The 27989-nt window shown below is 40.1% G+C and overlaps 1 protein-coding gene across 2 annotated transcripts in view; it reads left to right on the forward strand.

Moving 5' to 3' along the window:
• Positions 1-27989, forward strand: part of PIEZO2 (piezo type mechanosensitive ion channel component 2) — a 505679-nt gene that overhangs the window by 222390 nt on the left and 255300 nt on the right. For both annotated transcript variants that reach the window (XM_032399040.1, XM_032399041.1), the window contains exon 4: positions 15788-15830. In XM_032399040.1, the coding sequence (XP_032254931.1) occupies positions 15788-15830 (43 nt within the window). The remainder of the gene's footprint in view (positions 1-15787; positions 15831-27989) is intronic.

Below are 27989 nucleotides of genomic sequence, written 5' to 3' on the forward strand. Positions count from 1 at the left end.
CTTTTATGAGAAAACAAACATGGACATAAGAGGTTGATTTTTAAAGTCAATTTCAGAGCATATCATGGGGCCAATTCAGAGGCAGCCCTGCATTCTAAGCTTCCACAATAAAGGTTGTTCTTCATCATAAAGAACATGGCAGGATCCTTAAGTATTTTCTAATTTGTCTAAAACAGATGGCTTTATTTGTATAATTTCAGTGTTCTACATAACATCATTCCCTGAAAAAAGTAATCTATATATGGATTGTGTAGTGACTGCAGTTATCCAAGTAGGCAATCAACCAGGATGCTTTTTTGTATATCCATTGCTTACATTCCTCACTCCCTGCCCTCTTTAAAGAGTGCTGTATGAACTGCCCGGCACATGCTCTGCTGTGGAGATGGTCCACAGCATTCTCCCTCGTCTGTCTCCTGTGGTCTCAGAGTCCTCTCCCTGCTCAGTCTTCTCCTCTCATGGCTGCTAAGGAATCTGGCTCTATCCTTCCTCTCTGCTCACCCTGCTTCCCTCTCTTTAGTTTAGTAGGACTTCCATAGCCTTGCCCTGTCTCCACCCAACCCCCCAAATCATTTGGCATCGTGGAAACCTTGGTTTGAATATGTGGGACATCACATCAACTACAATTTCTGTTAAGTTCTATGGAGGATCTGAATCTCATTATCTCATCAATTTCTATTTAAAAATCTAATTTTAATGTCGTATACTATTTCACTGTGTATAAATAGTGTATATAATCATTTTATAATCATTGAATATTTAGGCTATTTCTAGTTCTCAACATAGGTAATTGCCAGGGATTTTCAGACCCTAAGTACTCCTATAACTTTTCCCTGATGAGGACTGTGTGCCCCAAAACGTACTGGGCTGAGGGGGACTGGTTCCCTTACCTCCTGTCTATCACTTTCCACACATGCACACTTACACACACACACACACACACACACACACACTTGTCAGTTGTTTCTGAGGGTTGGAGTAGATGTGGAAAGATCTGGAAGGCATGGAGGGCAGGTGAGGGCAGGGTGATTGTGACCATGACAGGGACAAGAGTCTGGCCTCCTCAAGAAGAGGCATTCTGTGCAGAGAAGGTACAATTTCCACTTCCTGTTCTGTATGGATCTGTGTTTCTGAACCAGGGGGAGTATGGTGGGAAGAGAATGGAACATACTTTTACCTTCTGGTAGGGCTGGCTGGTTTGTTTGGTTTCCATGGGAGACAAATGCACAGAACACTATAAGCTGAGTTTCACAATTCAGTTCAGTTGACCTACTTGTGAAAGTTCCTCTGAGATTCTTGAAAATAGATTTATTCTGTGTATGCATGTGTGTATGTGTGTGTGTTTCTCATTTCCAGTGTGTCCATGGCTATCTGACTGGGAAGTTGGTAGAAGAAACATCACGGACTGCCAATAAAATCCAATCTTTTTTTTTTTTTTAAAGATTTAAGTAATCTCTACACCCAATGTGGGGCTCAAACTCACAGCCCTGAGATCAAGAGTTGAACGCTCCACCAGTTGAGCGAGCCAGGCACCCAAGATCCAATCTTAAACCAGAAATTTTGTGCTCAACAATTATCTTTAAAAATCTATTTTTTGATGAGGGGATTAATTATTTAGGAGTTACATTTCATTTTAGAGTACCTTGAAGATAATTTTTCAAAAGAAAATCTTTCATGGTGTTGTAACACCCTCCATTCATAGAGGACAGTGTGACATATTTGTGAATAGACTTGCTGAATATTTCTGAATAAGCTTATCCTACTCTCCACAAAGAGTGAATACTGGTAATGGGTTTTATTTCAGACTGACCGGTTAACTCAGATGACAGCATAAAACATGTATTATGCTCATTCAAGACCTCCTGGAGTTGAGATATTTGGATACAAAGAAACAAATGTAACATTTGTTCCCACCTACTGGGGCAACAAACTTGCAAATTGAAAAATTGAAAAGCTCAAATGATAGAAATTGATTAATAATGCAAATATTTATCAGTTTTATTCAGGAAAATAAAATAAGTACTCAGGTTTTTAACCTACAAAGCAAATGCATTTCCTGTAGACTTACCATATTTGGGATTATGAACTCTAATATATAAAGTGTTGTTATAAATCAATAGGGTAAAAGACAAATATCTAATAGGCAAATGGGCAGTGAGCATGAACAAGTGATCCATAATACAAAACATTAATCTTAAAAACCTAGGAAATTTGTTTAATTTCATTACTAATTATGAAAATGTAAATTAAAATAAAATGTTTTATAAAAGGTAAAATGATTCATAAACTGAATTCAATCAAGAACATGTATTTGAATAAAATTTGAATAAAATCAAAATTTTAATTAATACTATCAAATATGATGCACATATATGCATGTTGTATGCATATACATTTATGTATATTAATATATACTCTATATATACATATATCATGACATATTAAGTCTACTTTTAGGAATTTATCTTGAAGTACTAATGGAACAAATATTCAAAGATACATGTTAAAGGTATTCAACACATTCTTATGGTTAATAGCAAAAATGTAGATAGAATATAAATATTAATAAAGACTTGCATTTTAAAAAAATTATGGAATACTGTATGGGTAATAAAATGGTTACATGCCTATATTTATTGACATGGAAAAAGAGATACATTATATATTATTAAGTGATTAAAGTAAGTTTCAAAATAGGATGACCATGTGCAAGAATGATTGTGAGAGTCTTAGTGTGTAGGGGTGTTTATGCAAAAATAAAAGAGCGTAAGTATTTCCATGTTTTGTCATGATCTATGGATGACCCTTAAACAATAACATGGGTTTGAACTGTGCAGGTCTATTCACACACAGATTTTCTTCAATAAATACAATATAGTACTGTAAATATATTTTCTCTTATGATTTTCTTTTCTTTTATTTTATTGTTATGTTAATCACCATACATTACATTATTAGTTTTTGATGTAGTGTTCCATGATTCATTCTTTGTGCATAACACCCAGTGCTCCATGCAGAACGTGCCTCTTTAATACCCATCACCAGGCTAACCAATCCTCCCACCGCCCTCCCCTCTAGAACCCTCGGTTTGTTTTTCAGAGTCCATCGTCTCTCATAGTTCGTCTCCCCCTCCGATTTCCCCCCTTCATTCTTCCCCTCATGCTATCTTCTTTTTTTTTTCTTAACTATAATGTATTATTTGTTTCAGAGGTACAGACCTGTGATTCAACAGTCTTGCACAATTCACAGCGCTCACCATAGCACATACCCTCCCCAGTGTCTATCACCCAGCCACCCCATCCCTCCCACCCCACCTCCCACTCCAGCAACCCTCAGTCTGTTTCCTAAGATTAAGAATTCCTCATATCAGTGAGGTCATATGATACATGTCTTTCTCTGATTGACTTATTTCGCTCAGCATAATACCCTCCAGTTCCATCCACGTCGTTGCAAATGGCAAGATTTCATTCCTTTTGATGGCTGCATAATATTCCATTGTATATATATACCAATCTTCTTTATCCATTCATCTGTTGATGGACATCTTGGCTCTTTCCACAGTTTGGCTATTGTGAACATTGCTGCTATAAACATCGGGGTGCACGTACCCCTCCGGATCCCTACATTTGTATCTTTGGGGTAAATACCCAGGAGTGCAATTGCTGGATCATATGGTAGCTCTATCTTCAACGTTTTGAAAAATCTCCATACTGTTTTCCAGAGTAGTTACACCAGCTTGCATTCCCACCAACAATGTAGGAGGGTTCCCCTTTCTCCGCATCCCCACCAACATCTGTCCTTTCCTGACTTGTTAATTTTAGCCATTCTGACTGGTGTGAGGTGGTATCTCATTGAGGTTTTGATTTGGATTTCCCTGATGCCAAGCGATGTTGAGCACTTTTTCACGTGTCTGTTGGCCATTTGGATGTCTTCTTTGGAAAAATGTCTGTTCATGTCTTCTGCCCATTTCTTGATTGGATTCTTTGTTCTTTGGGTGTTGAGTTTGATAAGTTCTTTATAGATTTTGGATACTAGCCCTTTATCTGATATGTCATTTGCAAATATCTTCTCCCATTCTGTCAGTTGTCTTTTGGTTTTGTTGACTGTTTCTTTTGCTGTGCAAAAGCTTTTTATCTTGATGAAGTCCCAATAGTTCATTTTTGCCCTTGCTTCCCTTGCCTTTGGCGATGTTTCTAGGAAGAAGTTGCTGCAGCTGAGGTCGAAGAGGTTGCTGCCTGTGTTCTCCTTTAGGATTTTGATGGACTCCTGTCTCCCATTGAGGTCTTTCCACCATTTTGAGTCTATTTTTGTGTGTGGTGTAAGGAAATGGTCCAGTTTCATTCTTCTGCATGTGGCTGTCCAATTTTCCCAACACCATTTGTTGAAGACACTGTCTTTTTGCCATTGGACATTCTTTCCTGCTTTGTCAAAGATTAGTTGACCATAGAGTTGAGGGTCCATTTCTGAGCTCTCTATTCCATTCCATTGATCTATGTGTCTGTTTTTATGCCAGTACCATACTGTCTTGATGATGACAGCTTTGTAATAGAGCTGGAAGTCTGGAATTGTGATGCCGCCAGCTTTGCTTTTCTTTTTCAACATTCCTCTGGCTATTTGGGTTCCATACAAATTTTAGGATTATTTGTTCCATTTCTTTGAAGAAAGTGGATGGTATTTTGATGGGGATTGCATTGAATGTGTAGATTGCTCTAGGTAGGATTGACATCTTCACAATATTTGTTCTTCCAATCCATGAGCATGGAACGTTTTTCCATTTCTTTGCGTCTTGCTCAATTTCTTTCATGAGTATTTTATAGTTTTCTGAGTACAGATCCTTTGCCTCTTTGGTTAGATTTATTCCTAGGTATCTTATGGTTTTGGGTGCAATTATAAATGGGATTGACTCCTTAATTTCTCTTTCTTCTGTCTTGTTGTTGGTGTATAGGAATGCCACTGACTTCTGTGCATTGATTTTATATCCTGCCACTTGACTGAATTCCTCTATGAGTTCTAGCAGTTTTGGGGTGGAGTCTTTTGGGTTTTCCACATAAAGTATCATATCATCTGCAAAGAGTGAGAGTTTGACTTCTTCTTTGCCGATTTGGATGCCTTTGATTTCTTTTTGTTGTCTGATTGCTGTGGCTAGGACTTCTAATACTATGTTGAATAGCAGTGGTGATAGTGGACATCCCTGCCGTGTTCCTGACCTTGGGGGGGAAAGCTCTCAGTTTTTCCCCATTGAGAATGATATTCGCTGTAGGTTTTTCATAGATGGCTTCTATGATATTGAGGTATGTACCCTCTATCCCTATACTCTGAAGAGTTTTGATCAAGAAAGTGTGCTGTACTTTGTCAAATGCTTTTTCTGCATCTATTCAGAGGATCATATGGTTCTTGTTCTTTCTTCTATTAATGTATTGTATCACGTTGATTGATTTGCAGATGTTGAACCAACCTTGCAGCCCAGGGATAAATCCCACTTGGTCATGGTGAATAATCCTTTTAATGTACTGTTGGATCCTATTGGCTGGTATTTTGGTGAGAATTTTTGCATCCATGTTCATCAAGGATATTGGTCTGTAATTCTCCTTTTTGATGGGGTCTTTGTCTGGTTTGGGGATCAAGGTAATGGTGGCCTCATAAAACGAGTTTGGAAGTTTTCCTTCCATTTTTATTTTTTGGAACATTTTCAGAATAATAGGTATTAATTTCTCTTTAAATGTTTGGTAGAATTCCCCTGGGAAGCCATCTGGCCGTGGGCTTTTGTTTGATGGGAGATTTTTGATGACTGCTTCTATTTCCTTAGTGGTTATAGGTCTGTTCAGGTTTTCTATTTCTTCCTGGTTCAGTTTTGGTAGTTGATACATCTCTAGGAATGCATCCATTTCTTCCAGGTTATCTAATTTGCTGGCATAGAGTTGCTCACAATAGGTTCTTCTAATTGTTTGTATTTCTTTGGTGTTGTTGTGATCTGTCCTCTTTCATTCATGATTTTGTTGATTTGGGTCATTTCTCTTTTCTTTTTGATAAGTCTGGCCAGGGGTTTATCAATCTTGTTAATTCTTTCAAAGAACCAGCTCCTAGTTTCGTTGATCTGTTCTACTGTTCTTTTGGTTTCTATTTCATTGATTTCTGCTCTGATCTTTATTATTTCTCTTCTCCTGCTGGGTTTAGGCTTTATTTGCTGTTCTTTCTCCAGCTCCTTTAGGTGTAGGGTTAGGTTGTGTACTTGACACCTTTCTTGTTTCTTGAGAAAGGCTTGTATTGCTATATACTTTCCTCTTAGGACTGCCTTTGCTGCATCCCAAAGATTTTGAATAGTTGTGTTTTCATTTTCATTTGTTTCCATGAATTTTTTTAATTCTTCTTTAATTTCCTGGTTGACCCATTCATTCTTCAGTAGGATGCTCTTTAGCCTGCATGTGTTTGAGTTCTTTCTGACTTTCCTCTTGTGATTGAGTTCTAGTTTCAAAGCATTGTGGTCTGAAAATAGGCAGGGAATGATCCCAATCTTTTGGTACCTGTTGAGACCTGATTTATGACCTAGGATGTGATCTATTCTGGAGAATGTTCCATGGGCGCTAGAGAAGAATGTGTATTCCATTGCTTTGGGATGGAATGTTCTGAATATATCTGTGAAGTCCATTTGGTCCAGTGTGTCATTTAAAGTCTTTATTTCGCTGTTGATCTTTTGCTTAGATGATCCGTCCATTTTAGTGAGGGGGGGTGTTAAAGTCCCCCACTATTATTGTATTGTTGTCGATGTGTTTCTTTGCTTTTGTTATTAATTGCCTTATATAATTGGCTGCTCCCATGTTAGGGGCATAGATATTTACAATTGTTAGATCTTCTTGTTGGATAGACCCTTTAAATAGGATATAGTGTCCTTCCTCATCTCTTATTACAGTCTTCGGTTTAAAATTTAATTTGTCTGATATAAGGATTGCCACCCCAGCTTTCTTTTGGTGTCCATTAGCATGGTAAATGGTTTTCCACCTCCTCACCTTCAATCTGAGGGTGTCTTTGTGTCTAAAATGAGTCTCTTGCAGACAACATATCGATGGGTCTTGTTTTTTAATCCAATCTGATAGCCTGTGTCTTTTGATTGAGGCATTTAGCCCATTTACATTCAGGGTAACTATTGAAAGATAGGAATTTAATGCCATTGTATTTCCTGTAAGGTGACTGTTACTGTATATTGTCTGTGTTCCTTTCTGGTCTATGTTGCTTTTAGGCTCTCTCTTTGCTTAGAAGACCCCTTTCAATATTTCTTGTAGGGCTGGTTTCGTGTTTGCAAATTCCTTTAGTTTTTGTGTGTCCTGGAAGCTTTTTATCTCTCCTTCTATTTTCAATGACAGCCTAGCTAGATATAGTATTCTTGGCTGCATATTTTTCTCGTTTAGTGCTCTGAATATATCATGCCAGTCCTTTCTGGCCTGCCAGGTCTCTGTGGATAGGTCTGTTGCCAATCTAATGTTTCTACCATTGTAGGTTACATATCTCTTCTCCCGAGCTGCTTTCAGGATTTTCCCTTTGTCTCTGAGACTTGTAAGTTTTACTATTAGATGTCGGGGTGTTGACCAATTTTTATTGATATTGAGAGGGGTTCTCTGTGCCTCCTGGATTTTGATGCCTGTTTCCTTCCCCAAATTAGGGGAAGTTCTCTGCTATAATTTGCTCCAATATACCTTCTGCCCCTCTCTCTCTTTCTTCTTCTTCTGGGATCCCAATTATTCTAATGTTGTTTCGTCTTATGGTATCGCTTATCTCTCAAATTCTGCCCTCATGATCCAGTAGTTGTTTATCTCTCTTTTTCTCAGCTTCTTTATTTTCCATCATTTGGTCTTCTATCTCACTGATTCTTTCTTCTGTCTCATTTATCCCAGCAGTTACCACCCCCATTTTTGATTGCACCTCATTAATAGCCTTTTTGATTTCGACTTGGTTAGATTTTAGTTCTTTCATTTCTCCAGAAAGCGTTTCTCTAATAACTTCCATGCTTTTTTCAAGCCCAGCTAGTATCTTTAAAGTGATGATTGTGAACTCTAGTTCCATTACCTTACTAATGTCCGTATTGAGTAGGTCCCTGGCAGTCGGTACTACCTCTTGTTCTTTTTGTTGAGGTGATTTTTTCCATCTTGTCCTTTTGTCCAGAGGAGAATAGATTAATGAAAGAACAAAATGCTAACAGGGTAACAACGTCCCCAGAAAATATACTCTAAACAAATCAGAAAAGACCTGAAGCCGGGGGAAAAAGAAAGGGAAAGAAAGAAAAGAAAAAGCAAAAAAAAAAGAATAAGAAAAAGGAAAAAAAAAAACCAGAACAAAACCAAAAAAAACAAAATATGATCAAATATGATCAGGCTGGTGCATATCAGTGCCACACACTAGATTTTGGGTGTCTTTTGGTCTGTTAGAAGATAGTGTCTCCCAAAATTTTAAAGAAAGAAAAACTTATATATGTACAAAAATAAGGGTTGATATGATGAAGGGATGGAATATGACTGTAAAGATGAAAATTATAAAAAATTTTATAAAAGGAATTGATAAGAAGTTGCTTGAAAAAAGAAAAGAGGATTTAAAAAAAAAAAGAAGAAGAAAAAAGGGAGAGAATGTGATCAGGCAGGAGACTAGAACAAAACCATACACTAGAGATTTAGGGTATATTTTGATCTGTTAGAAGAAACTATCTCAAAATTTTAAAGAGAGGACAACTTATATATATATGCCAAAAATAAGGGTAACTACTATGAAGGGATAGAATATGACTCTAAAAATGAAAAATAAAAATGTTTTTTAAAAAAGGGATTGATAAGATGTTGGTTGAAAAAGGGAAAAAGAAAAATTAAAAAAAAAAAAAGGCAGTTAAAAAAAAATTAACTTTGAAAGACTAAAGAATCATGGTAAAAAAGCCATGGATTCTATGTGCATTATTCCCCTAGTGCTGGAGTTCTGCTGTTCTCATTGATCGGTAAACTTGGTCTTGGCTGGCTGTTCTCGCTGATCTTCTGGGGGAGGGGCCTGTTGCCGTGGTTCCCAAATGTCTTTGCCGGAGGCGGAATTGCCCCACCCTTGCCCTGTCTGGGCTAAGTAATCTGCTCAGTTTGCTCTCCGGAGCTTTTGTTCCCTGCAAGCTTTCCCTACGGCTTTGGAGGCCGAGAGTGAAAATGGCGGCCTCCCAATCTCCGCCCCGGAGGAGCCGAGAACTCGGGGCCCTGCTCCTCAGTGAGCCCCCAGAGAAAATCAGTCAGTCACTCCCGTCTCCCTGGTCTCCGGCCGCACTCTGTGCTCACCCGGCCTGTGACCAAGCGTTTCTATCTCTGGCACCCGACTCAGTGTGGAGTCTCCAAACCCAACAGATCCCTGCGGTGCACTCCCGCGCTGCTCCTCCTGGGGGAGGCAGATGAGTCTCCCCGGATCTGCCACTTGTTGGGTCCCTGCTGGAGGAGCAGCGGCCCAACTGTGCCGTGGATCACGGTTTATGGCAACCCCGAGCTGAGAGCCCACACCTCGGCTCCGTCTCTGCAGCCGGCTTTCCCGCTCCGAGCCTGGGAGCTCTGCACCCCTGGTCTTTCTGTGACCCCGAGGGTCCTGAGACCACACTGTCCTGCGAGGGTTCCACCCCCCTCTTAGCCACCGGAGTGACGTCCCTCAGCGGAGCAGACTTCTTAAAGTTCCGATTTTGTGCTCCGTGGCTCTATCACTTGCCAGAAGCGGCCAACGGAGGCCCCTCCCCTGCCGTCTATCCTCCTGAATATCGCCTTGGATTCACTTCTCCGCATGTCCTACCTTCTAGAAAGTGGTCGCTTTTCTGTTCAGAGAGTTGTTGCTATTCTTTTCTCCGATCTCCTGTTGAGTTTGTAGGTGTTAAGAATGGTTTGATCCCTATCCAGCTGAATTCCTGAGACCAGATGATATCCAGGTCTCCTACTCCTCCGCCATCTTGCTCCGCCCCCCCTTATGATTTTCTTAATAACATTTTCTTTTCTCTATCTTACTTCATTGTAAGAATACAGTATAGAATACATGTAACATGCAAAATAGTTGTTAATGTGATTGGTAAGGCTTCAGTCAATAATAGGCTATTAGTAGCTAGGTTACTGAGGAGTCAAAAATTATATGTGGATTTTCAAATGCACAGGGGTCAGCACCACTAACCCCCACATTGTTCAAGGTCAATTGTATATTATTTTACAAATAAGGAAAAATACAAAGCTGTTTATTTTGAAAAGCATATTGTCAATCATATGTTCTATATAAACCACCATATTGTTAGCGATAATGAAGAATTCTGACCCTTATTTATGAACGATTGACCCTAGATGAAGTAAAATTAAGACATATTATGAAAAGAACTGACAAAGGGTAGTGAAATGAAAACCCAAGTATGCAACTGAATGACAGTTACTGTGTACTAAAGGGGTGTGTCATCTATTTACTAATGACAGAGCAGAAGATGATGGGCATTACAAGAGTACTAGGTAGAGGTGAAAATGATTTTAAAAATATATAGATCATTTAATATGAAAATTATTAAATAAGGGATGGTGAAGATTTTTTTTTCTTATCTCTTATCTTTTACAGTTACTTTTAACCAATTAATGACAAATCTCATCTGGGAATTAGGACTCAAAAAATTTTTAGGTCTCACCATTTAACCCAAAGTGCTGCAGTCATGCTCACTGGCTGGGAAAGTTGCATTACTTGGGTTCATGTCATTCATTAGAGCAGCCATTTCTGTGGTTTAATAGATTTTAGCTACACTTCAACACCAGAGCATCTTAATATTTGCAAAGTAAAATGTCACTACTGGCCCATTGGGAAGATCTATTTTTCTCCTAGAATTTCACATTATGGTCAACATTTGATGCATGGTTAAATCTTGACAGAGTAGATGTGAAAATCTTTTGAAGAGTTAAATATAGGGGCACCTCGGTGGCTCAGTGGGTTAAGCGTCTGCCTTCAGCTCAAGTCATGATCCCAGGGTCCTGGGATCAAGTCCCGCATTGGGCTCCCTGCTCAGTGGGGAGTCTGCTTCTCCCTCTCCTCCTGCTGCCTCTCCCCACCGACTTGTGCTTTCTCTCTCACTCTCTCTCTCTCTAGTAAATAAATAAAATCTTAAAAAAAAAAGAGTTAAAAATAATGTAAATGGAAAACTTCAAAGTGGTATCATTTCCGGATATTTGTGTTTGATCACCAGTTTCTGTGCCAGGTCACATGTTCAGCAGCCTGGCAGGCCCTGTGATATATAAAAATACTTCCATTTTTATAGGAATGTGCTGGCAAAAATCTACCACTTCTATGAATTATTAGCCCTTTTCTGCTAATTATTTTGAAAAACGCAGAGGTGCAGGTCCAAGTTCAAGTGGCTCTCAACATCTGAGACATACCTGGTATGAAACTGCTGAAAATCTCTGCCTCATTTGGCCACCAGGTCCACCACTGCATTATGAAGCCTAGAGGAAAAATCCAGTTTCTTTCTTCTTGTATTAGAAACTGAACAACAAGTTGATTGAAAGAATGATTGAGAACAGTAATCACAGAGGAAATGTGATAATAAAGCAAGTAACCAATTTACAACATAAAGATAGATTTTTGCATTTTCTTTAATGTTTATGAAAAACAGAAAATTACAAACTGAAAGGGACCTGGTTGCAAACCCTGGGACTCCTATGTCTGGTTTCAGGGGACAGGTAAATCCCTGTGATTTTAAATGACTACTACAAAAGATTAGAAGAAGTAAAAATGAATCAGCCATGTCCCCTTATCTTCAAGTGACATATTGGCACGTGACCTTCTGTCTATGTATATTTGTACAAACTGAACTCCTGCTGGGCATGCTGAGTGCTAAACAACATTAACATAGGGAAAGTCACAGTCCTGGATGGAAGGTGGTGTGGAAAATTGTTTGATGATATAACTTCTCCTAGAGGCTCTCGCGTGCTATTAAAGTTAATAATCAGACATGCAAAACTTTGTAGAATTAAAAAATTGTTTTGAATTCCATATTATAGCCAGATCAGGGTGACAGACGAATGATAGCAAGGAGAGTAAGGAAAGGAAAATGAAGAAGGAAGGAAAGAGGAGAATACAGCCCCCAAAGGATGACAAGGCCATGGGTAAAGAAGTTCAGAGCTCTGGGGTCCTGAATCTCCTGGATTTCCTGGCCTGCTGGGCCGGGTCAGGAGAGGTAGTAGGACTGGGAGCCCCAGCAGAACCAGCTCATTGGCCTGGGGAAGGTAGCTCCCAAGAAAAGAAGTTTCCATAACTTCTTTCTCTTATGGAAAGAACTGGAGCTTGGATCTGCAGAGGCCAATAGGAAACTGGGGGGCGCGAGGGAGGGAGAGAGGGAAAGAGGGAGAGAGAAGAGATAGGTAGAGTTTTGTTTGTAAAGGAGCGACTGCTGATTGATGTATTCGAGGAGGAAATGTCCTGAGCTCCTAGGCATGGTGGTCCCCCCACCTCCTCGGAGTGTCAGCACTGCAGGGTGCCAAAGGGCATTTTGTCACCATGGACACACAGGACCTGAGATACAGGAACTTGCTCTGCAGACCGAATGACCTTGAGTCTAGGGTGTGTTTGTAGCTTCTGGATGCTGTGATGCTCCGTTCCAGATTTCCGTTCTGTTGTTGGATGTTGGTGCTATCAAGGGGACATTTGGGAAATGAGGAATCATAATTCATTATTTCTAACTTCATCTACGATTGGAAAGGAAAAATCCCTCTAAGCTTTGGGCCCATTTCTCTATGCTATATATTTTTCTCTTCGTTGTTGCTGTCCTTTGCTTTCCCCTGAAGAATGTAACATGTTTTAGACTGCTCCATATTATAAATCTCATTTAAAAAGTGTTGAATCAAGGAAGTCTGCCAGCTACTTTTGTTTTCCCTACTTTTCTCTCCCTGTTGGACTGCTCCAGCAAAGGAGAATAATATTACCTTACCATGTAAAACATGGTTAATGGCTTTAAAAGAATTCCCCAACAACAGAATAATGAGCTGCCAAAAATATTCTTGGTGCCAAGGGATCTGCATATGTCTGTTCCATTTATTGTGTGTTTCTCATTTCATCATGACTAAGTGCTCACAAAAAACATAAAAACCCAAACCTCTAGGGTATGTGGTGTTTGAGCGCAGAAACCATATTTTAATATATTCTGTCCTATACCTAACATAGTAAGATGATTAGTAGAGTATCAACAGCAAACAAAGATGAATGCATGTTGTACGTAAGATGCTCAAATTATCAATTACATTAATATCTAGCTACTGGAAGGAAGTCATTTTTCTACCATCTCTGCTGTGCTTAGTTGAAAATGTTTATTCTAAGGAGTACGGGAAGTTTCACAACAAAAACTCGTGTTCTGCTTATTTGAGTAAGTTTACTTTCCTAAGAAATGTGAAGATGGAACCTATTTCTTAATTAAAATTTCATGTTTTAAAAGCCTGAAGTGCAGTATCACAAAATGATTTCTTTTTATTTTACCTTGATAATAGATTGAGTCTATTAAGAAGAGGGGGGGTTTCTTTTTTTTTTTTTAATTTTTTTATTGTTATGTTAATCCCCATACATTACATCATTAGTTTTAGATGTAGTGTTCCATGATTCATTGTTTGTGCACAACACCTAGCGCCCCATGCAGAACGTGCCCTCCTCAATACCCATCACCAGGCTAACCCATCCTCCCAACCCCCTCCCCTCTAGAACCCTCAGTTTGTTTTTCAGAGTCCATCGTCTCTCATGGTTAGAAGAGGGGGGGTTTCTTAAAAACTTATTTAAAACCTCAATTTAAGAATACACTGAGCAGATCTGGGGGAAAAAAATAAAAATGTAGAAAAAAATGTAAAGGTGCTTTGTTTCTCCCTAGAAGCAAGTCAAGAAGAATAGCATCTGAACCCCCTCACCAAGCACTCCAGCCTCCCCTAGACCCTTCCCACTTGGTCTGAGCCCAGACTGTCTGGTTCTCACTTGGCAGGAGACTCTTAATCTCCCCCACTTCTCTGTTTGGGCCAGGCAGTTGCCTGCTGTCTTTATGTGGTTTCTGACTAGGTTATGTTACGTTTTGCCGGTGTCTTAATTGGTAGTATCTCTGGGGCAGGATAATTGTCTTCCAAGAATTCCTGAGATAGGGATTTTGAATTGTCTTGCATGTGATTCACAGGACAGATAACATTCATATAGGCCTCCTCCCCTGGACCAGGAGCCATGGAAATTCCTGGGCTGGTTAACTAAAATCCCATGACTTTGACTCCTACTCAGCAAAGCATCTTGGAATTCAATTGGATAAGAGTGACTTCATCTGAGGAGATAAGCCTGAATCTGCTTTAAATGTGTGTGTGTGTGTGTGTGTGTGTGTGTGTGTGTGTGTGTGTGGTGTGTGTAATTCATATCCAAAATGTAATCCTTTAGTATGTATCATATTTACTTAAAATGCTTCATCATAACCAAGTATATGAACCCAAAGCGCACAGTGAAACACAATGTTCATGCTCTCTTGGGACTAGCTCAGTCCTCAGAGAGGGCCTGGGGAAAATACTGCATAATCTCCTGTCTTTCCAGAAGACTAATGCCTAAGAGACACTGAGTTGTCACCTGACAGTAAAGCGTTGGAGGCAGAGTTCTCAAGAAAGAAACATAGCACCATCCTAGTTAACTGTGACTGGAGAAAAAGAAGCAAGGTAGATCTTTAGCTGCCTCTGGAGACCCCATGCTGCATCAACCATTTCCCATTTGCAAAAATAAATTGCACAGAAAGACAGTGATTATCTGCTGTGATTATCAAGCAATCAGTGCATAGCACAACTCACGAATTTCGGGCTAGGTGGGTGTTTACTGAAATCAAAACAATTTTGCCATTGATTAATGTAAAATATAAAACTATGGGTTTAGTACAAACCCTTAACTTTTATTAATGCAGAGTTTTTATTAAAGTGGTCAAGTACTCAGAAAATTATTATGCCTATAATGTAGGGAAGAACTATTACATGAAAAAATTATAGAAAATCTTTTTTTAAATTTTTTTAATTTAATTAAATTAATTTATTTTTTAAGATTTTATTTATCTATTTGACAGAGAGAGACACAAGCAGGGGGAGTGGGAGAGGGAGAAGCAGGCTTCCCGCAGAGCAGGGAGCCTGATGCGGGGCTCAATCCCAGGACCCTGGGATCATGACCTGAGCCAAAGGCAGACGCTTAATGGCTGAGCCACCCAGGCGCCCCTGAAAATCTTTTTTTTAAACCCAGCTGTTCTTTCATGGATTTGGATATAGTACTCTTCAAATCATGTTACTGGAAACAGTATTTTTGCATTCAAGAGACTCCTGATTTAAATGTTTAGCTTTAAAAAGAAAGAAATGCTAATCCTTGTGCTTCAACAATGGTGAGATAAACACCTGGTGTAGTGAGTTGGACCTTCAGAGAGCCATCTAGCTTTCCATGTACTCCACGAAACGCTGAATTTTAAAGAGTTCCACTTACACTATGCTGTTGCATTAATTTTGACAGGAGAGTTTTACTCATGTTATTGTGACACATTCACACATTTAGAGAATGTTTTAGTGGCCTGCAGCGTGACCAGAGGAACATGATGGAGAGCTTTGTCACATTGCACGTTATGTGGACTGTTCTCCAAAGGTCTATTTGGAGACTGGAGGTGGAGAACAGTGCATCTGAGGGAAAACTCATCCCACTTAACTCTAGAACCAAGTATGTACCAGGGTGTGCAAAACCAGGACAGAACTAACTGCATGCTTGGTGTGCATCAATTAATTATGTTCTTTCCTTCTGTTTGTAGGCTCCACATGGGAAAAGACATTTCGGCAGATTGGCTTTGAAAGGTAAGCAGGGTTTAGTGTGTTAGCATGTCTTCACTTTTAGGTTCTCATGCCCTGCTTCATTCTAAGTAATTTGCTGATGATAAATCAGTGGTCTCACCAAGTTTGTTCCAAAGTAGCCCTTTGTGTTATAAAATCCCTGCCTGCACGCAGAGGAATTTACATGAAAATCCTCTTAAACCAGGAAAGAGCATCAAAGGTGAGTTGTCTAACTGGAGAACTCCATGAAGTCATTTGGTCTTTTCTAGCTTTATCACTGCCTATGTCATATCAGTTCTATAGTTTTCGCACAAAACAATGTATATTGATATTGACATCATCCCTGTCATCAAAATTGTTACGTCTTATCCACTCCAAGTTGAAAGCTGGGATCATGGCACTCCTAGCTAAAAGCAGTCCTAAAATGGACTCATTATAACATCAGACAAAGTCGAGGTAGGGTCGGTAAGGTTACTATCCCACCTGCCTTGGAACTGAGTGGCAGCCTGTGGGACAGACCCCTCCCAGTGGCGTTTAGTGTCTTCTCTGGAGCTCGCTGTGTCGGTACAGCTATTGGAATAGAGAAAAGTGATTTTAATTTCTTTTTTTTAATCTAAAAGCAGATTTTGACTAGTTCTTTTTATCATATTGAAAACCTGTTCTTATGTGTATTAATCAAGCTGACCGAGTGCTTAGAGAAATGATAAAATACTTTAAAATGCCTTTCTCCAGTAGCAAGAGAGAATAGCTCAGCACAAGGCTGACTGTGGTGGCATTTCCTGTACCATTTTTTATTTGATTCAAAGATTTATTTCTTTCTCTACATAAACTCCCACTGAATCAGCACCATGGCCGTAGGTCTCACAGGAAGGCTATTGCAGGAGGTTGGCTTGAGTTGGGCAGATCTCACAGGCCAACTTAAAGCATAAAAAATCATGTCACTCCTTCATTTCGTGTGAAATCTTTTCCCAAAGCAGCTTTCTCTTGATTCTCTCTTCATATTATGACAAACACAGAAGCAAAGGGGAGAGAATAACAAATTGAACATCATTATCCAGCTTCAGTAGGACTTTGTCATCCTTCCTTTGTCTATTTTTGGGGCGGTAGGGGTTAAAATATTTTAAAGGATATCTCAGACGTCATGTCATTTTGTCCCTACATAGGTTGAGGACACATCTCTGAAAAAAAAAAAAGGGGGGTATTTTCTTCCAGAATCATGATGCCACTATCATGCCAGATACAAATAACAGTAAGTCCTTGGCATCATGTAGTATCCAGTCGATATTTACATTTCCTGACCATTTCAGCAATGTCACAGTGCAGGTACTGCATGCTACTGAAGCCCGCACATTCCAGCTTGTTGCTACAGCTCGAGTAACAATTCCCTCCCGGCTTCATTTTGTTTTTTTTCATGTCATTGACTTGTCAAGAAACCTGGTCAATTGTTGGGAGGTCTCACATTCTGGATTTGTCGGTCTGTGGTATTGTTTATCTTGTTATTCTGTCCCCGTTTCACTGACATTCACGTTGTTCCCTTTTGGTCACGGGGAACAACTTCACATTGACTTTTTGTCCTTCTGACACAGGGCCACCAGTCTTTGATAGTTTCCATGTTTCTAGTGCAACTAGATGTACAAGCCCATCCAGTGTTCCAGACCTGGCAAGGAGCCTCTTTTCTTTGTGGAGAATGGTATTTTGAAATCACAGTCTAAATACGAGGGACCCCCATCGTATCTGGACTGTCATGTTTCTGGGCTGTTTCAATATATGTTAGAGATAGAAAATACCTTTTTTATTTTTTTTAAGATTTTTTTCTTTATTCATTTGAGAGAGCAAGACCATGAGCAGGGTGAGGGTGAGAGGGAGAGGGACAGACTCCCCACTGAGTGGGGAGCCCAACACAGGGCTCAGTCCCAGGACCCAGGGACCATGACCCGAGCTGAAGGCAGATGCTTAACTGACTAAGCCACCCAGGCACCCTGAAAATACCTTTTTTAAATAAAAAAATAACCTGAATTCTTACATTATTTCCAAGTCAAACATAGCCTTACAGAATTTTTAACTTCTCTGGTACCACATTTGCATTTATTTTCTTTTTCACTAAAAATCTTGGTTCTTAACAAAACTTACTTATTTTAATGTATATATATTTTTAAAAAATACATACACTAATATTACCACTCGTAATAGAAATATTAAATGAAGTTTTTAATTTTTTTTTGTTTTTTGAAAAGATTTATTTATTTGAGAGAGAGAGAGCACTTGCGGTTGCATGCAAGTGGGAGGAGGGGCAGAGAGAGAGACTCTCCTGCAGACTCCCTGCTGAGCATGGAGCCCAACTCAGCTCAATCTCACAACCCATGAGATCATGACCTGAGCCAAAACCAAGAAGTTGAATGCTTAACTGACTGAGCCACTCAGGCTCCCCAAGAATATTAAATGAAGTTTTAAAATTTGCTTTCGGTCTTCATTTTATATTACATTAAATATGTACAATTAAAGACTCAAAACTTAAGTTGCTTAAGTTTTTTTTTTTTTCCTATGTGGTCATATTCTAACTTTTATATACAATTTGGTTCATTTGCTTCAGAATCTTTTCAATTTTAATGGATTTTTAAAATTTCATTTTATTTTTGAATATATAACATTTATATGTCTCCAAGTACAAATTATATGTTTATATATATATATAAAGTGTTTTCAGAGGAATGTCACATGCATCCCCTGCCCCCGCATCCTATGCCTTCTTCCTTCCCCAGTTGCATGGTTATTAGCTTTTGGTTTAAGCTTTCGGTGTTTATTTTCACATATGCAAGCTGATACTTGCATATAACTGTATCCTCGCCCTGTTCTTGTGTGAAGAGTGGCATAGTATATATATTATTCTGCCCTTTGATTTTTTTTCACCAGGAGTATATCATAGAAATCATTCCCCATCAGTGTATATAGGTATTCCTCACTCCATTAACTCGCAGTTTCCACTCCTTTAGGTGGATGAGCCAATATAAAGGATGAGCTTGGTTAAATCAGGAATCTCATCCAGTATCAAGCTTTACTAACAATTTTAAGGATTCAAGTGACCAGGGACACTGGTAATGGAGGGAGAAATCCAGGCAAGATATCCCATGTGGCTCCTCACATCCTTCTTTTTGATATCATATATATATATACTTTTTGGCCCAGAGAGATAGATGAGATTTCCATTGAGATTTGCAAGTCCCTCACATAGTAGGAAACATGATTTTGCAACATCTCCAGGTTTACACCTAAGAAATTTGAAGAGCTCATGTGACATTCTCCAGAGAGTTATAACTCATCAATCTGTGATGAGGATTTTTTTATCATAACGTCCTAAACCAGGACTTTCCTGCTTGATGAGGACTCTTCTCCTAGAAAAAAAATAATAATAATAATTATTCTCTTTGTCCAGTGATCTAGTTAATATGTATACAAGAAGCCTAAATCAGGTCACTTTCCTTCTTCCCTCAACCCCAGTATCTCCTTGGTAATCAGAGGAAAATGGATCACAAGCAACTTGCTTTAACTCCTTCTTTTCCAGTACCTCGTGAGGGAACATTCAGGCTATTTTCAGTCTTTTGCTCTTACAGAAAAATGTTGTAATGAATAACCCTGTGCATACTTGTGCTTTTGCCAGATATCTTAGGGATTAGATTCCCAAGGACAATCAATGAGTAAATTATATGGAATTTTGCTAATTTTGCCAAGTTTCACTCCCTAGAGTTTCAACAATTTGCACCCCTGGTGAAAATGCATGAGAGTATTTCCCCAGTGCCCCACCAACAGAATATGCTGTCAGACTTGAGATTTTTGCCAGTCTGATAGATGAGAAATGGTATCTCAACGTCCTTTTAATTTTCATTTAACCTGCATCATTTTTCCATAGAGTAGAGAACAGGTTAAGATCTTTTCTGTCAACTAAGTGAAGCACTTTGGGCAAGAGCTTCTTCTCAGATGGTTAAGGATTCATTGATCAACAGTATTTGGCAGTTGAAACATTTTCTTCCTAGCTTATAGGACCTTAACCTTTCCCTTGAATAGTGATCTAATGAAACAGCTACCTTGTACCAAGCACTATGTTAAATAATTTCTACGATCCATACAGCAACCTCACAGACCAGGGATTGGCAAACGGTACTGTAAAGGACAGATGGTAAACATTTTAGGTTTTACGAGGCGTACAATTCCTGTTGTAATTTCTCAATTTTGCCTCTGTAGCATAAAGCAGCCATAGACAATGAGTATGGCTGTATTCCAATAAAACTTTATTTACAAAACCAGCAAGTGGCCATCATTTATTGACCGCCCCCACTGTAGCTTCTGGTTGCCCACTCACAGGTAAAGAAACTCAAAGAAATCAAGTAGTCTACACATATAGTCATGGCCATTGACCTGCATTAGTATTGACCTACATTCTGTTCTATTTTTGCCTAGTTCCAAAGATGAAGGTTTTTAGACCAGAACACCCTAAAATCTTGATTATAGGTCTCTTTTGTTTTATGTTGTTTTATGTTTCCTATCCCTGTACCTCTGGGCATGTGGTCTCAAATCACAATCTTATTGGATATTCTCATTTGAATAAAGCCAGACAGTATAAAGTTCATATTACAATGCCTCCCTAAAATTGTTATACTTCCAAATAGATGTACAAATAAAAATATTGTTAAGGAGTATATCAAGTGCAGTGCTTTATTTTCAAACCGTAATCTCAGCTGGGTAATCATCCTGATTTTTAGATGTTACCTTAAAATGTCATCTTGCATTTTCCCAGATTATCCTGTGTTTTCTCACTGAAACACAGTGAGTGTTCTCTGCATTGTACCCGCATCTTAAAATATAGAACAAATATTGTGCATTTACAGTTATTGTGCATTTACAGTTGCAAAGATTGTGCATTTACAGTTGCAAAGATTGTGTCAGGCAGTGCTGTTAAATGTGCTTTTTTCTTCTGGAGTTTTAACCTCTTCTTTCTCTTAAAGGGAATTCCAATTATATCTTAAATGAAGCTACCTGGTTTTTTAGAGCGATTATATAGAGATATTGATCCTTTCATTGCTATGTTCTTTGAAGTTTGCCCATCAATCTGTTTGCTAGCAGATTATATTAAAGTGGCCACATCTAAAGAAAAGAAGTGACTGAGTCAGCTAAAGCTTCAAAGTCTTCTCTAAGAATAAGAAAGCAAAGATGCCCTTTGTTGTACATTTTGTAACTGAAAGGAAGACCCAGGGATCTGTCCTACCTGCTCTCCTTGCAGGAACACTGCCATGAGATGGTGTTCAGCCATTTCCTTTCTAGAATCTGTGGGATTATATACATTATCTCAGAATAAGTACACATCATCACAGTTTATGTGGTTCAAGAAAATATGTTATATTCACCTTGTAGACAGTCACATTGTCCTTCTGTGGGGGGACATCAGGAGTTTATTTTAGGACTTCATTATAGGAGTGTGTTATAACGTAATTCGGTATAGGTTCATGTGTCTTGGATGTGACCTCCCATACCCCCTCCCCACTCCTGCTACTATAATATCTATATTTGCATAACAAGAACAGACATCCGGTTTTTGGTGTTTTGTCTTTGTTGCTATTGTAAAAAAAAAAAAAATCTGTGCCTAACATTTGGTCTCAATCAGAAAGTTCATCTTCCTAGGCACATTGTCTAAGTTTATGATTATAAATCACAGTCACTCATTAATCTCTATTAAAGTGATGCACATGGGCTTGGCTTTGTAAATTCACTGATATTCTGCATGTTCCAAACAAGTATATCCACTAGGGAATGGCCCACATTTTCAATGGCTTAATACAACAAATGTTCCTTTCTCACTCACACAAAATCTAATGAGGCCAGATTAATCTAGGAGGTGGCTTGCCTTCTACATGGCATGCCATTCTTTGGCTTCAGTCCTGTAGCAGTTCTGTCTCAACGTGATGCTGCTGAGTTTGCTTAAGCCTGGAAGGTGAGCTTGGAGGAATACACGCTGGCTCCTAAATGTTTCCACTTGGAAGTGGCATTGGTCACTGCGACTCACAGTTTATGGCCCAAAGAGAATCAGCTTGTCAATTCAGGGAGAAGAAGAGGTGCCACTCTGCCATGTATCCAGGAAGGAAACAAGAGGTAGAAATAGATCTTGGGTACCAGCCCTTTATCTGTTACATCATTTGCAAATATCTTCTACCATTCCATAGGTTGCCTTTTAGTTTTGTTGGCTGTATGCTAAGTGAAATAAGTCAAGCAGAGAAAGACAATTATCATATGGTTTCACTCATATGTGGAACATAAGGAATAGCACAGAAGGACCACAGGGGAAGGGAGGGAAAACTGAATGGGAAGAAATCAGAGAGGGAGACAAACCATGAGAGACTCTGGACTCCAGGAAGCAAACTGAGGGTTACAGAAGGGGAGGTGGGGTGGATGGGGTAACTGGGTGATGGGCACTAAGGAGCGCATGTGATGTGATGAGCACTGGGTGTTATAAGCAACTAATAAATCAATGAACACTACATCAAAAACTAATGATGTACTATATGTTGGCTAATAGCTAGAAATAGCAGATGGTGTTAGTAATATCTATCACAATAAACTCTGAGCAATGTCTGAAATGGTTTATCTCTTTCCAAAGCTGCACTTTTCATCTGAGAAGAAAATATTTTAGCAAGTAAATAGGCTCATGCATAGTAACTTGCCAAAAGAAATAAAAGTTCCTACTTTCTGGGAAATCTTATTGCTACCTATTTTAAAATACTAATCTTTTACTAATCTCTCACCCCTTTTTACTTAAAATGCAGAGAACGTATTCTTAACGAATCTGTAGAATCAGCACAGAACCTCAGATGATGTTATTACTCTTGTACTGCTTGTGACTTTATTTGATGCTCTACTTGAATTGTGGAATGAAGTTTTTTTCCCCTTCAAAGAATATTTTAAAATACAAATAATCCTGAAAACAGTCTGTTATGGTGAAATACGAATATTCCAAGGATTTTTTTTTTCCCAACGTAGACATAATTCAAAAAGCATGGCTTTGTCTCTGGGGGGTTGGGCAGCCTTCCACAGCCTGTCTGTCGTCACGCTCCTCCCTAGCATCTATCCCATAAGGATCTTCCACCCACCATGCTGGTTTTAAACATTACTGTTTTTGTGAAACCTTTCCCGATGGCTTCCTCCCAGCACCCCACCTCTTCCCTCACACTTCATACATTCTTCTACTATGGCATATTAGGACCATATTACAGTGGATGAAATGTGGACATGTTTTGTCAAATACCTCACATTGTGTGACATATGGACACATTGTATTGAACCTTATTTTCCGCATTTCTCTTCCTTTGACCTTGAAGTCCGTGAGTGTGTGGAGGATGGGACTGTCTCGATACCCTGGTGCCCAGGGCACTCTTGCCGTGTGCTAGCTCATGAGACATGTCTTGAGTACAGAACCGAGTCCTCCGTAGGGAGGGGCCCTGGGGTTTGGTTGGAGAGTAATTATGTAAGCGTGGGCTTCTTGGGAAGCAGGAGACCAGGGTCCCAGCATCTCTTTTTCACTGCTCTGCAGCGGCTTGTGGGAGGATAGGGGAGGCTGCAACTAAAGCCGGCTTATCCCTGAAAGCATAGGGATGAAGACGTGGCTTTATTCTGTGTGTCAGTGTGAGCGATTACTTAATTCGCTGACCTTCATATTAACGTGGAGTATTCTGAGTCTCTCTTCGCAAACAAACTGAGTCTGATGTTCTGGGTTCGGCCCCAGCTTCTCTCCATCATAGGATCCCTACAATAAGATTGAGAGCGGCACCAGGACAGGAGCCATGTCTGTCTTGTTTTTTCGTTTTTTTGTGTTTTTTAAAGATTGTACTTATTTATTTGAGAGAGAGAGCAAGTGAGAAAGAGGGGAAGGGAGAGGGAGAAACAGACTCTCCTGCTGAGCAGGGAGCCTGACACGGGGCTCCATCCCAGGACCCCGGGATCATGACCTGAGCTGAAGGCAGACGCTTAACTGACTGAGCCACCCAGGGCCCCCCCCCCCCATGTCTGTCTTGTTAACCGAGACGCCTTGCACCTAACTCACTTAGGTGAGCAAAGTGAAATGGTTGGAAAAAGGAATTTATGAGTGAGGACCTGATTCTGTGGCAACAGAACCAGAGGATGGCTTAGCAAACATCTTTGTACTGTGTTACATTGGCTTTGCCCCATTCTTGCCTGTGGTCCTTTCAGGACACTGCGGTTGTTCATGCCCAGCCCCTACCTCCTTCCAGAGACTTCCCCTAACCCCACTGACCACCATCTCAGGGTCCCTCTTCTGTCTTCCTATTCCCAACTGTCTTTTAGAACAAAGCCATGGGGTATGTTCATAATCTTATATGTACTTGTCTGAGTCTTAGACTAGACCTACCCTTCTGAGGGCAGGACCTCTATCTGGCCATCTTATAATCTCCAGTGTCAGCTCAGGAGGTGGCAAATAACAGGCACTTAATAAGTGTTTGATAAATAAATGGCCTTTCAAATAAATATTAGTGTGTCATTTCTCTATTGGCCCAGCCCCATGGAATCTGTTCTTCCTGATAAATTGTAGTTTCTGTTGGCTTTGGAGAATGAACAGATTCCTTAGGAAATGTAAGGCCAGTTTTTAAATTCTTTTTTTCTCCTCCAGCTTTATGTGTAACTCATTAGCTGTGTTATTGAAATTAATGCTGTTTCTGCAGGGAATCCTATGTAAACTGTTGGAAAATAATGCAAAGCTACACTCCAGTGATGGATTTATGATGTGTTTTTGTATATGAAAACTTGCATCCAAGAAATGTGATGGTTAAGTGGAATCAATTATGACAGAAACAAAGGTATCAATTTCTATAGTCTCTGCTATATCTTCCTGAATTTTTTTACCATATTTTTTTTAGTTTTTTTTATTTTTTATTGTTATGTTAATCCCCATACATTACATCATTAGTTTTAGATGTAGTGTTCCATGATTCATTGTTTGTGCACAACACCCAGTGCTCCATGCAGAACGTGCCCTCCTTAATACCCATCACCAGGCTAACCCATCCTCCCACCCCCCTCCCCTCTTCTTCCTGAATTTTTTTAAGTTAAGGTCATAAGACTGTAGGATAAAATGGATAATGTTGAATACCTATTCATTTAGATCAAGGCAAGTATTTCTTTATACTGCCCCTCAGAGAAGCATACAGAAGGGAAAATACATTCAATCCAAGTCACACCATTGCTGTAATTTTGTGGTCTGTGGAGTCAAACAGAGGAAGTCGTAGCTGGGCTTTCACAATGCCCCATCACACTCATAGCAGTGAAGCCAGCAGAAGTGAGACACTCCTGATAGAAGTTTCTTGATTAAATCAACCCTGTTGTGGTATTGGCTTTCTGAGAGATGAGCTACTCAAGTCTTTAATTCCTTCAGACTACAGATAAATATTCCTGGAAGCTTTAGCAAGCTATTTTGAAATTATGATAAAAAATTTTTGTCAAAGTAATTTATATGCAGGAAATGACTAGACAAAAAAGACGCATCTATTTTGGTTTTAAAATTAAGCCCAACTTATGTGTTTATTCACTTATCATTTGAATATTTTCAAACCTCTACTTTGTGCCCACCTCTGGGCTAGATGGGGGTTTTCAGAAGAACATGGCGAGGGCAAGGGAGTTAGGTTTTTTAAGAGACCTATCGAACGCTGGCCTCTCTGAGAGGCACCCTGCTTATCTGATCTGATGCATTCTCACAACATTCTGGAGTGGCTTCTCCTGACTTACGCTAGGCTATCTAACAAGCTCAAATCCCAGTGACTTATAAGACCAGGGGTTTATTTCTTGCTCATATCCGATGTCGGCTTCAGAGGCTGTGGAGCAACTGTGGCTCTTCTCCAGGAGCCTTTTTCATTCTGGGATCCAGGCTGAAACAGAGCCTTCACTTGGCATATGCCCTTCTTGTGGCTGGGGAAAGTCGCGATGGCCAAGGCAAGCACTGGCTCTTTCAGCTATTGCTCAGATGGGACATGTGCCACATCTGCTCACTTTCGTGTGGCCAAGTTCAAGGTCCGTGGGCACAGCAGCACCCTCCTCCTGCAGAGGAGCATTGTAGGTCACACAGGAATAGCCAGGGGTGTATACTTCTGTTTCGGGAAAGAAGTGTCTATTTGGGAGCAGTAATGTAATCTACCATAGTATACCACCCCATCTAATAAATGAGCAAAGTATACTCAGAGTAGTTAAGTAATTTACTCAAGACCACACAGCTAGTGAGTGTCAAAGGTAAGATATGAATTCGGTTTAATGTGACTCTACCTTCCATTCCTTCCCAGTCCGCCATGCCAGCATTTATGACGCTTCATGTTGACAGGCGTTTGTTGGACACACATTATTATTCCTCTGCTGAGGGCTAGAGGTGAGGGGATGGGAGAACAGGGTCTTGGTCTTATGGAAGATACCACCAACAGGTACAATATAACACGACGCTTATGTGCCACTGTGTAGTGCAGTCATTTGAAAATGTTTTTGAGCAGCTACTATGTACCAGGTACAACAATAATGATACAAGTGGTACAGAGTGAAGGAGAGAAAGCCCGGGGAGGGGGTGGGGGCAGTGTGCCTGGGCGGCATTGAGCCGAGTCCTGGCTGTTTAGTTGGGGGGCAGGGAGGAGTGGTTTGTGAAAGCTTCACTTCAAGGACTGCCCAGGGAGGTTTGCAAGGGCAATTTATTGGAGACCATCCATCAGATGTTAGAGATGGAGCTCAAGGGGGCACAAACGAAGATGGAAATGAACCTGAGAAGGGGTGAAAAACCCAACAGGAATGCCAAGGAGTTTGGATTGTCTTTAATAGTATTGGGAGCCATCGAAGAGTGGGAAACCTAGGGCAGATACTGTTAGATGTACTTCTAGAAGGGTCACATGGGCGCAGTATAGACCAGAGGATGGCTTAGACAAGCAAGATGAGCAGGAAAGCATTGCAGGAGTTCAGGGGAGTGATTGCACATGTCTGAACTGAGGCAGGGACAACTGAACAGGATAGAGATGATGTATGCCAAATGTGCTTTAGGCTGTAAAATTTGAAGTTACCACACGGTGGATAATTGGATGTGGTGTGTGAGAGAAGGATTCTGAAACGGGCCACATCCCGTTGGCTGCCTCCACTCTCTGGCTGCTATGTCTCCATCTGGTGCTGGCAATACTCTGCTCTCTGCCCCAGGGCTTTCTCCAGCCTTTTGGAAATTTGCTGTGTCCGCACGCAGGGCAACCTGGAAGGGCCTGAGATAAAAGAGCCGGAAGCATCGGTGGGCAGCAGAAGTAAGTGGAGAGGTGCTGGAGCGGCCCTAGAGAATCCGAAGGGCAACCCGTAGGAGCCCTTACAGCAGCGACCTGTCAGCAGTACACCCCGTGGGCTGCTCTCATTCTCCATCCCTCATTGTCACATTCTCGCACTTTCCAGGAGGGCTTCCCGAATAAGCCACCTGCACCCAGGGCCTCTGCTCTAGGTCGGGCTTTGGAAGACCTGAAGTAAGATACCAGCACTAAAGTACCTTAACTGATATCAAACTAAAAATCTTGGATTCCAATTTTATCGTTGGTATTGATTTATTCTATGAGTACAAAACAGCACTATTAGTATTTGTAATATGAAATCCTTGGTTTACAACATCCTGGGGGAGCACAGGTGGCGCCACGTCCTGGATTGCTAGAGAATCTGGTGGCAGTGATAGACTCACTTGCAGAAACATTCCACACCACACAGACAAAAAATTGTGCCTGCAGTTTCAGGGGATTTACAGAGCTTCAGAAGCACAACGCAGTATGTGAACCTCCGTTAGAGAGCCCCATTTTAGATGAAGGCTTCCTTGATTTCTTTCTCAGATTATAAAATCTGCAAATGTTTATTCTCCTCCTTCAATTTCTTGGAACTACATAGGCAGTGGGAGTTAAATTGGGGTCATGGAATCATGCAGTTTGAGACTCCAGAAACCCCAGAGGGAACCTCTCCCTTCTTTTGCAGATGGTTACATTAAGGCACCAAGAAATTAAGCAGAAAGGTAGAAAGAGGATTGTTAAAATTGGGATTGGTCAAAGTCCAGGTCTGTGTTTAAGTTTCATAAATTCAATAAAATGGAATTTTATTACTAATGAATTTGTTTTGCCACCATTTAGTAAGAGTAATTATATCATT

This window comes from Phoca vitulina, unplaced genomic scaffold, assembly GCF_004348235.1.
Source record: "Phoca vitulina isolate PV1807 unplaced genomic scaffold, GSC_HSeal_1.0 scaffold126, whole genome shotgun sequence".
NCBI lineage: Eukaryota > Metazoa > Chordata > Mammalia > Carnivora > Phocidae > Phoca > Phoca vitulina.